At 44.8% G+C, this 12,000-nt stretch overlaps 1 protein-coding gene across 3 annotated transcripts in view; it reads left to right on the forward strand.

Moving 5' to 3' along the window:
* The window catches only part of MPV17 (mitochondrial inner membrane protein MPV17), an 87,346-nt gene that overhangs the window by 36,754 nt on the left and 38,592 nt on the right, over positions 1–12,000 (forward strand). For all 3 annotated transcript variants that reach the window (XM_078767130.1, XM_078767131.1, XM_078767129.1), the window contains exon 5: positions 2,878–2,973. In XM_078767130.1, the coding sequence (XP_078623256.1) occupies positions 2,878–2,973 (96 nt within the window). The remainder of the gene's footprint in view (positions 1–2,877; positions 2,974–12,000) is intronic.

Below are 12,000 nucleotides of genomic sequence, written 5' to 3' on the forward strand. Positions count from 1 at the left end.
TTGGGAACACGAGCTTTTCTCAGCAATGCCACCGTGCAAATGATTGTTTCATCGTTTGTTGCTTTGCTTTATGGAAGTACCATGGTTGATAATGTTGGTATCTATCGAGGTTATTGGCAGAGACCGTTTTCTGTGAGTGTCGTGTACTCGTGTCTGCGTCTGTGTGCGTGCGAGGGAATGTGTGAATTTGTTTTCTTGTTTTGTTTTGTTTTTTTTGTATACAGGGTCGAGGCTCGTGAAAGAGCTAACATTTATCACACAAGAAATCAACCAGACACACAAAGTATATAATAAGGGGAGCGGTAGACAAGATGGGGAGAGAAGGGGAAGCACACAAACACAACATTTGAGAGCAGGGACATCGGGAGATCTGTGGGAGGGAGAGGGCTTGGGGGGGAGGAGGCGTGGGAAGGGGGGGATTATCAAAAGCTGTGCAATATTTCTCGTTGATTGGTACTTCTCACTTTCCTTACCTTCCATGTTGAAGATGTTGCATGAGTTTGGTTACAGCAACATATTTTATCAGTATGACGTCAGAGTTTGGCTGATAATTTAATTCGATATAATTTTGTAACATTCCGAATCGTTTTGTTTGTCTGTCTCTCAATGATCTATCGAATGCACATTTGATTTTTGATCATTTGATTTCTCGAATCCAGATTTCATTTCCAAGTATGGTATGTTGACTTATTGACGAGGTGTAAGTAATTGTGCCACTGTAGCCTCAGGTAAGTACTTGAAGATATTTTTCAGGGTACTGGCACACAATAGGCGACTATTTTCAGGATGTACCATCATGTCTCTATAATGTCCTCAAGCAAATGCTCACACGCAGAGCGATTGCCTGAATTATACTGCTATATTATGCATAAAACTCATTGAATCCAACACACAGTTCCAGTTAGGCAAAGGAATTTTAAGGACGGTAGGTTATAAATCTTCACCTGCGTCACCAAAGGCGGATGGAGGTTATGTTTTCACCCCTGTCTATCTGTCTGTTTGTCCGTTTGTCTGTCAACATGATATCTCAAAAAGTTGTGGATGGATGATTCTGATTAAATGTGATTCTGTATTGTGATTTTCTGGTCTACTCCGGGATACAAAACGTAAACTGTTCACCTGGTGGAGGTATGCTCTCTACTGAGTGGCGTTCTAGTTATAGGTGTTATTAGTCCCCGTCGGACTTGGTCCAAAACGGTGCCTTTTGTATTGGGTCTCGTCCACGCGTCAGTGCGTCTGTCCCCAACAATTTCCTGAACGTATATGGTCCATTTTGTTCCTACTTGGCAGAAAGGCAATACACGACGACATACATATGCAGATCATTTTGTTTCATGATGCGATCAAAGATGGCTGACTGTCAGCCATTTTAGTGGTTAAAACCCCTATGTTGAGTATGTCCTCAACCATTTCCCGGATATGCATTTACCGATCTTGTTCAAACTTGGCACAGATATTGAATGATGGCTTACATATATACGTCATATTTTTTTCGTATCAGATCTAAGATGGCCGACTGGCGGCCATTATATTACTTACACGTGTCCCCAACCATTACTTGAACATACATGGTCCGATTTTGTCCAAACTTGCCACACGCACAGCACGTGATGACATACATGTACACCTCCCTTTATTTTGCGATCTGATCAAAGATGGCTGACCTGTAGAGTGTAGACTGGCGGCCATTTTACTTGTAAAAAAACAAACAAACCTGATATTGAACCTCAACCATTTCTCAGACATGCATTTACCGATCTTGTTCAAACTTGCCACACAGATATTGAATGACGGCTTACCTATACACGTCATTGTTTTTCAAGATCAGATCCAAGATGGCCGAATGGCGGATATTTTCTTACTTAAACATGTCCCCAACCATTTCTTGGACATGCATGGACCGGTTTTGTTCAAACTTGGCACAAAGACAATACATACTATTATTCTTAGTAGTGTCAATTTGTTTTATACCGTGTACCCCTTCCCTCCCCTGCCTTCCACAGATCTCCCGATGTACCTGTTCTCCACTGTTGTGTCTCTCTCCTCATCTTGTCTCCCCCTCCCTTTATTATGTCTTATGTGTCCGTTTATGTTTCTTGTGTTTAATGTGTGAGCCCTTACATGAGCCAAGATCTTGTATACAAAATATATATATATATATACAACAACAACAACAACAACAGGCATTTTAAAGGCCATTTTCCCTGCAAGAGCGGGGGTTGGCCCACTTTTGTGTATATATATATATATATATATCCCTTGAGAGTATACATATGCAGAAGATTTTGTTTTTTTAAATCCAACCAAAGATGGCTGACTGGCGGCCTTTAGCTCCGTGCAGCAAAATTACTAAAACCACGGGGTCCATGGCATTTTATGTCTTTTTCTTTTTGTTTCATTTTGAGCCATCAGCTAACGCCGTTCCAGGTTTGCAGTTCAATCTGTAATGAAATTGAATACGTTGTAGGAAAACAATCTTTATTAAACAACGTTGTCCTTCACTAAAAATCATCATTTTTGGGGTGACGCGATGGCGGAGAGGTGGTAAACGCACTCGCCTCTAAGCTGTCGAGGCTGAGTTTGAATCCCGACCTATTGCTGTCATCCTGACAAAATTACAAATGCCTGCCCTAGCCGGGCCTGGAAGTGCATGGAAGAAGTTTGGAAGCCGCAAATGCCTAACCATCAGCGGCACAGCCACACCCTCAACCGATTATGCTACCCCGCTGCCTTTTGCTGCACATGAAAGAAGAAGTCATCATTTGTTGGTTGATGTTAATGCATTTATGATGTTGTGACACTGATTTTTCACCTTCTTTTACCACCTCTCTAATCTCGTCTTCTTTTATCACCCTTCTCATCTCAATGCTTGTGCAGATCATCTGTGCCCCCACTCTACTTGGTGGTTTTTTGACCCTCATGGGGGTGCTTTCTGGCTTGTCCAGCGACCAGATTGCCAGCAAGTTCAAGAAGGTAAAGAGTCATACTTTTACTTGCCCCCTATCTTTTATCCCGATACCTTCATTGCTACCTACTTCATCCCTTAAATTAATGCCTCTTGCATGTCTCAAGCAAATCCACTTTGGAACATTATTTCCCCCAACAGAGCCTTTCTGTCCATATGCTTCCATCCGGAGCCTCAAATCGAAAATGACTGCACCCGATTCTTTCATATCCGGCACATATATGCAGTAATACAGGATGTTCAAAAAGAAATGCAACCAAGCGGTGACATATGACACATGCATGGGATGTGTTCGTTTTTGAACACCCTGTATCTGGGCATGAAGCAGGTCAAATGGTTTTGTGATCAATCAGAACCAAATTGGAATTTTGACAATTATGAATTTTTGTTGCAGTGTAGAAAGAACAGCATAAGATTGTATGTGTTTCCTGGAACTGATATTGTATGTGCTTCTGATATACAGTGCCTACAGGAAGTCTACACCCGCTTTCAAAATTTTCACCTTTTGTTGCCTTATAGCCTGGAGTTTAAATGCATTCAATAAGACTTTTTCCTCCTTTTTTACACATGGTAACCCACAACTTCCAAGTGAAAAACAAATTCCACAAATTTCAGAAAGTTAATTAAAAATACAATGTTCTACACGATGGTCCACAGGATTCCTCGGTCTTAGATTTTTCGATTTCGGATCAGGGGCCCTCCCAGGGGATCACTGATCTTCCATGGTGGGGTTACCTCCCTGAATCTTTGGATCCCTAATCGTCCCTTTTTTACCAACCAATTACTCTGAAACCTGACACATCCATTCTAAACAATGGCCTGCACAAACGCTCAGGTTTTGACTTTTCCATTTTGGATCATGGGTGCTCCCAGGGGGGTGAGGGGCAGGGAGGTTATTCCCTGAAACTTCGGATCCCACTTGTCCCTTATTTATCAAGCGATTGCTTTGAAACCCAATACAGCCCTTCTACTCGGTGTTCCGCAGGATCACTCGGTCCTCCATTTTCGATTTCAGACCATGGGGCCGCCCAGGAGATCAGGGGGCTCCCCGGGTGGTTCCCTCAAATCAGCAGAGGTCTGAAATACAACCTCAAGAGATGGCCGTCAGCCCACTCAGGGCTGCTTTAAAAAAATGTTTTTATTACTTGTGTATGCATATATATACATTTATATATTTTATATTTACATTGATCTAAGAAGAAGAAGAAGAAGTTTGGAAGTGCATGGAAGAAGCTTCGGGAACTGAGTGGCGTGCTGATGAGGAGGGGAGTGTCGTTGAAGCTGAAGGGAAAGGTGTATGCTGCATGTGTGAGAAGTGTTATGATTTATGGGAGTGAGACATGGGTAATGAACGTAGAGCAGCAATGAAGGCTGGAAAGGGTGGAAATGCGAATGGTTCGGTGGATGTGCGGAGTATCGTTGAGAGAGAGGAAGACAAATGATGAATTGTGAAAGATGATGGGAATAGAGCCTGTGATTGATGCTGTGAAGAGGAACAGGTTGAGATGGTTTGGTCATGTGTTGAGGAAGGACGAAAGTGACTGGTTGAGGAAGGATGAAAGTGACTGGTTGAGAAGAGTGATGGAAATGAATGTAGAAGGAATTAGAGGATGGGGAAGACCGAGAAAGTCTTGGCTAAAGATGGTGGAAGAAGAAATGCGGGCAAGGGGTTTAACGAGGAGAGATGCAGAAAATAGGGCAAAATGGAGAAGATTGTCATGGCTACAGCAAGGCTAACCCCCCGCTCTAGCAGGGAAAATGGCCTTAAAATGCATGTTGTTGTTTGTTTGTATTTACATTGATCTAAGGAGGAGCTTGTACTTGTCCATGTATCACAGCATTAAGACACTACTTAGATGCCAATGTTCCTCTCGATAAATTACAAGAACATCAGTCGATAATGGGCAAAGACATATGGTATATGGGAATTGAACATGAGTTGCCTGCACATAAGTCATCCAACAAGTCCAACACTGCGCGCCCATCCAAGGCGTCACATCCGGAAGTCCCAACATCCCCTTACACTTCCTTTAAAAAGTAGAAAGTACGCCGATGGACGAACAAAGGCCTCTTTAAAGTCCCAAGAAGTGCACCTTCCCAAGAGCAGCTGCCCAGGATGGCCATGGCGGCGTGCAGCCTGCGCGGATTGGCCGTGCCGTTGCTACGACGATTCGATACCGTGTTCCTGGTGTGAGCTCGACTGCAGAGTACGCAGGAGTTGCCTGTGCAACCCAAGGTGTGGTGCTGACCGGGCCGCCGTGGTGTTCGCATTACAGCCCGACCAAATATCGTCGCTTCGTGGCTGCTTTCCGCCGCCGAAATCCAGCGCGGCTTGTGCGATTCTGCCCCTGTTTGGAGAACACCCAGCGAGGCCTTCATCGGGGCTGAGCGAGCAAGGCTTCTGCTGCCGAAATCCAGCACGGCTTGGGCGATTCTGCCCCTGTTTGGAGAACACCCAGCGAGGCCTTCATCGGGGCCGAGCGAGCAAGGCTTCCGCTGCCGAAATCCAGCGCGGCTTGGGCGATTTTGCCCCTGTTTGGAGAACACCCAGCGAGGCCTTCACCGGGGCCAAGCGAGCAAGGGCGTGTCCGGACCTGGTTTGCGCCATTGACCGAGTGGTTCGCACCAACCGGAGCTGTTTTCGGATGACGTGCTGATGTCCTTGGACTTCGCGCCAGGCTCTGGGCCAACCGGGCCGACGTGGTGTGGTGCTGACTGGGCAAACGTGGTGTGGTGCTGACCGGGCCGACGTGGTGTGGTGCTGACCGGGCCGACATGGTGTGGTGCTGACCGGGCCGCCGTGGTGTGGTGCTGACCGGGTCGACGTGGTGTGGTGCTGACCGGGCCGACGTGGTGTGGTGCTGACCGGGCCGACGTGGTGTGGTGCTGACCGGGCCGACGGGGTGTGGTGCTGACCGGGCCGACGTGGTATGGTGCTGACCGGGCCGACGTGGTGTGGTGCTGACCGGGCCGCCGTGGCGTGGTGCTGACGGGGCCCCCGCAGCCATGATGCTGACGCCGCACTCTCCCCCCCCCCCCCCCCCCCCCCCAGAATTTCCATGTTTTTGAACGTTTCCCAGTGTGTACCCTGGATTATAATAGGTACACCGTATCCCTGCGTGTCGTAAGAGACGACTAAGAGGGTTGGTGTCAGGAAGGGCATCCGGCCATAAAAAAAACATTGCCTCAAAAAGAGAACCATGACAATTACAACTACATATGGGCAGGGTACAGCCCGAAGTGGAGATCGGTTTCTGAGGTTTGGGACATGGAATGTAGGGACAATGATAGGGAGATCAGGAGAAGTGGTGGAAGTATTGGTCAGAAGAAGAGTGGACATATGTTGTGTGCAAGAGATGAGATTGAAGGGAAGTGGTGTGAGAATGGTGAAGGGTAGGCAGGGACAGAAATACAAGTTTGTGTGGCAAGGGTGCCTGGAGGGCGTGAATGGTGTTGGTGTCCTGTTTTCTGAGGAGTTTGTAGACTGTGTGGTGAGTGTGACTAGAGTGAGTGATAGGTTGATGGTGAAAATGATGATTGGAAAGCTCTTGGTGAACGTCATCTCGGGATATGCTCCGCAGGTTGGTCGGAGCGATGAAGAGAAGGACAAGTTCTGGTGTGCGATAGAGAAGCTGATGGAAAACGTGAAAGATGAGGAAGTTGTTGTGATAGGAGGAGACCTAAATGGACATGTGAGAAGGAGTATGGATGGTTTTGAGGGAGTTCATGGGGGTTATGGATATGGTGTGAGAAATGGAGAAGGTGAAAGGATTTTGGAGTTTGCTGATGGAGCTGATTTGTTGATTTGTAATACTCAGTTCCAGAAAGAGGATAATAAGCTTGTTACATACACGTCAGGTGGGTCGACGACAACCGTTGACTACCTGATGGCGCGTAGGCGAGATAGGTGGCACCTCCAGGACACAAAGGTGATCCCAGGGGCGGAGGCTGTTTCACAGCACCACTTGGTTGTCTGCGACATAAGGGTGAAAGGTGCGAGGAGAGCTCGGCGGGTGAAGTACCAACCGAGAATGAAGGTGTGGAGGTTGAAAGAGGTGACAGTAAGGGATGCATTAAAAGAGAGGCTGAGTAGGGTAGAGGATGATGTGGTTGAGCTTGAAAGTGGTTGGATGTCAATGAAAGCTAGTCTGTTGGGAGCCGTTAGTGAGGTATGTGGATGGACAAAAGGACCACCGAGGCACTCGGAAACATGGTGGTGGGATGATGAAGTTGGAAAGAGGATTGGCGAGAAGAGGAAGAAGTTCAAGGAGTGGCAGAAGGCGAAGGGTACGGGAGCAGAAACAGCAAAGCATGAAAGTTATAAGGCAGCCAAGAAGGCTGCAAAGAAAGAGGTAGCAAAGGCGCAGGAGGCATGCAGGAAAATGTTCGGAGAATGCTTGGATTCGGAAGAGGGTCAGAGAGCAGTATTCAGGATTGCAAAGCAGATAACGAAAGAGAGGTGTGATGTGATGGGGGTGAGTTGCTTGAAGGATGAAGTGGGACAAATCGTTGTGGACCCAGATGGAATTAAAGGAAGATGGAAAAGATGTATGGAAATGCTGTTGAATACAGAGAATGAATGGGATGGCAACATCGAGAGTAACCCAGTTTTAGGACCGGCAGAGAAGATAACTGAGAAGGAAGTTGAGGAAGCGAAAAAAGCAATGAAGAGTAGAAAAGCGGGAGGGCCGACGGGAGTTGTGGGAGATATGTTGAAGGCAGCAGGAAGTTGGGGTGTGAAGAGAATGACAGAGATCTGTAATCTGGTGGTGAAAGAAGGCCGCATTCCAGTGGATTGGGAACTGAGTAACCTCGTCCCTCTATACAAGGGGAAAGGTGACCCTCTGGAGTGTGGCTCGTACCGAGCGATAAAGTTATTGGAGCATGGAATGAAGGTATTGGAAAGGGTGTTGGAGGGGAGGATAAGGAAGAAAGTGAAGATCGACGAAATGCAGTTTGGATTTATGCCAGGAAGAGGAACGACAGATGCGCTTTTCATTGTGAGGCAGTTGCAGGAGAAGTACATGGAGAAGAGGAAGAAGTTGTTTCTTGGGTTTGTTGATCTGGAGAAAGCATTCGATAGGGTTCCACGCAAAGTATTGACATGGGCATTGAGGAAGTTAGGAGTGGAGGAATGGTTGATCAGAGCAGTGATGGCAATGTACAAAAGAGCACGCACAGCTGTAAGGACGAAGGACAGGAACAGTGGTGAGTTTGAGGTGAAGGTGGGTGTGCATCAGGGGTCGGTACTAAGTCCCCTACTATTTGTAGCTGTGATGGAGGTGCTGGCTCAGAACGTAAAGGAGGGTTTACCGTGGGAGTTGTTGTATGCAGATGATCTGGTGGTGTTTGCGGAAAGTATGGATGGACTGAAGGAAAAGATGAACAAGTGGAAGGAATGTATGGAGACAAAAGGTCTGAAGGTGAATATCGGAAAGACGAAGGTGATGGCAAGTGGTAAAGCATGTGGTGAGTGGATAGAACTGGGAAGTGGCCCTGTGCTGTGTGCAGGAAGGGTGTCGGAGTGAACTCCATTCAATGTACAATGTGCGCTGTGTGAGTTCATCAAAAATGTAGTGGTCTGAGAGGGTCATTAACCAGTGTGGCAGCTACATTCAAATGTAAGGTGTGCACAGATGTGTGGAGCTGCAGATGGAGGAAATGTTTAGTTGGATCTTGGAGACGGCGTGAACCTGGAAGGTGTGAAAACATTTTGCTACCTCGGAGACATGCTGAATGGAGAAGGTGGATCAGACTCGGCAACGGTTGCTGGAGTGAGATGTGCATGGAAGAAGTTTCGGGAACTGAGTGGCATTCTGATGAGGAGGGGAGTGTCGTTGAAGCTGAAGGGAAAGGTGTATGCTGCATGTGTGAGAAGTGTTACGATTTATGGGAGCGAGACATGAGTAATAAACGTAGAGCAGCAACGAAGGCTGGAAAGGGTGGAAATGCGAATGGTTCGATGGATGTGTGGAGTATCGTTGAGAGAGAGGAAGACAAATGATGAATTGCAAAAGATGATGGGAATATTGCCTGTGATTGATGCTGTGAAGAGGAACAGGTTGAGATGGTTTGGTCATGTATTGAGGAAGGATGAAAGTGACTGGTTGAGAAGAGTGATGGAAATGAATGTAGAAGGAAGTAGAGGACGGGGAAGACCGAGAAAGACCTAGGCTAAAGATGGTGGAAGAAGAAATGCGGGCAAGGGGGTTAACAAGGAGAGATGCAGAAAATAGGGCAAAATGGAGAAGATTGTCATGGGGACCGCAAGCCTAACCCCCGCTCTAGCAGGGAAAATGGCCTTAAAATGCATGTTGTTGTTGTTGTTGTTGTTGTTTAAGTCATCCGTTCAGATGATAACGCCAACAGACCAATTCAAAATGAGAGGTGATGAAAGCCCCCTTAATACAAGTTCACTTCCAAGGAACTTTGACGCGGGAGGATTGCCATTAGGCCCATCAACATCTGCGCTATTATTGCCAACATTGGTTGTTTGTACATGCTTCATCCTTTATAAATGTCGTTCGTCAAGCAAGGAAGCAGCACGTACCATTTTTTCCCCAATACGCGGAGCGGACGCTCTAACCATTGTGCCACCGATGCTGCTCGAATCTTGTTGTCGTACTCTCACTGTGACTCAGAGTCCACGTTTTATTCTCTGTCCCGACTTCTGTAGAAGTGCCCTGTTGTCCTAACAACATAAAAGACATTTGTGAAAACAATCTCTTTGCCAATTTTGCGAGAAGAAAACACATGGAGCACTTTCTGCCATTAAAATAATATCCCTTTTGTTGGAAAGCACCTTCGGTTTGCTGAAGGTCATTTTGACTTTTCTTTTTCTGCAGACATTCGTGACAAACCCCTTCGCATGTGAAATAACGTCTTTTGGCTTTTATCCTCTAGATTAAGCGATTCCTTGAGGACTCGCTTTTCAATTAAAATGGAAGACGCGATGGCGTAAGCTTCACGCTATTGAGATTTCAATTGCAGAATCGCCGTGGAAATGTTGCCATTGATGCATCGTTGGTTTTGCGAAGGTTTTGTTTGGAGTGTCCTCAAATGAAGGGCTTCCCATGAGAGAGGGTTGAACGTGCGTCTCCTCGGGGAAATCCCATGTGATGCCGCATTTGATGTAACGGGCGCTTTATTGGAGAATTGCAATTGAAGAAGTGAGCTTTGTCTCTTCATGGCTCGAATGTGATGTTTTGGATAATCGGGGAAGAGTCGGGTATTTATCATTTCATGCGAAATGATGTTCACATGGCATGAAAGAAATGATGTTCACATGGCATGAAAGAAATGATGTTCTAATGGCATGAAAGAAATGATGTTCACATGGCATGAAAGAAATGATGTTCACATGGCATGAAAGAAATGATGTTCACATGGCATGAAAGAAATGATGTTCTAATGGCATGAAAGAAATGATGTTCACATGGCATGAAACAAATGATGTTCACATGGCATGAAAGAAATGATGTTCACATGGCATGAAAGAAATGATGTTCACATGGCATGAAAGAAATGATGTTCACATGGCATGAAAGAAATGATGTTCACATGGCATGAAAGAAATGATGTTCTAATGGCATGAAAGAAATGATGTTCACATGGCATGAAACAAATGATGTTCACATGGCATGAAAGAAATGATGTTCACATGGCATGAAAGAAATGATGTTCACATGGCATGAAAGAAATGATGTTCACATGGCATGAAAGAAATTATGTTCACATGGCATGAAAGAAATGATGTTCACATGGCATGAAAGAAATGATGTTCTAATGGCATGAAAGAAATGATGTTCACATGGCATGAAAGAAATGATGTTCACATGGCATGAAAGAAATGATGTTCACATGGCATGAAAGAAATGATGTTCACATGGCATGAAAGAAATGATGTTCACATGGCATGAAAGAAATGATGTTCACATGGCATGAAAGAAATGATGCTCACATGGCATGAAAGAAATGATGTTCACATGGCATGAAAGAAATGATGTTCACATGGCATGAAACAAATGATGTTCACATGGCATGAAAGAAATGATGTTCACATGGCATGAAAGAAATGATGTTCACATGGCATGAAAGAAATGATGTTCACATGGCATGAAAGAAATGATGTTCTAATGGCATGAAACAAATGATGTTCTAATGGCATGAAAGAAATGATGTTCACATGGCATGAAAGAAATGATGTTCACATGGCATGAAAGAAATGATGTTCACATGACATAAAATAAATGATGTTCACATGGCATGAAAGAAATGATGTTCACATGGCATGAAAGAAATGATGTTCACATGGCATGAAACAAATGATGTTCTAATGGCATGAAAGAAATGATGTTCACATGGCATGAAAGAAATGATGTTCACATGGCATGAAACAAATGATGTTCACATGGCATGAAACAAATGATGTTCACATGGCATGAAACAAATGATGTTCACATGGCATGAAAGAAATGATGTTCACATGGCATGAAAGAAATGATGTTCACATGGCATGAAACAAATGATGTTCTAATGGCATGAAAGAAATGATGTTCACATGGCATGAAAGAAATGATGTTCACATGGCATGAAACAAATGATGTTCACATGGCATGAAACAAATGATGTTCACATGGCATGAAACAAATGATGTTCACATGGCATGAAACAAATGATGTTCACATGGCATGAAAGAAATGATGTTCACATGGCATGAAAGAAATGATGTTCACATGGCATGAAAGAAATGATGTTCACATGGCATGAAAGAAATGATGTTCTAATGGCATGAAAGAAATGATGTTCACATGGCATGAAAGAAATGATGTTCACATGGCATGAAAGAAATGATGTTCACATGGCATGAAATAAATGATGTTCTAATGGCATGAAAGAAATGATGTTCACATGGCATGAAAGAAATGATGTTCTAATGGCATGAAAGAAATGATGTTCACATGGCATGAAAGAAATGATGTTCACATGGCATGAAACAAATGATGTTCACATGGCATGAAAGAAATGATGTTCAC

Source organism: Myxine glutinosa, chromosome 13 (assembly GCF_964187855.1).
Source record: "Myxine glutinosa chromosome 13, kmMyxGlut1.1, whole genome shotgun sequence".
NCBI lineage: Eukaryota > Metazoa > Chordata > Myxini > Myxiniformes > Myxinidae > Myxine > Myxine glutinosa.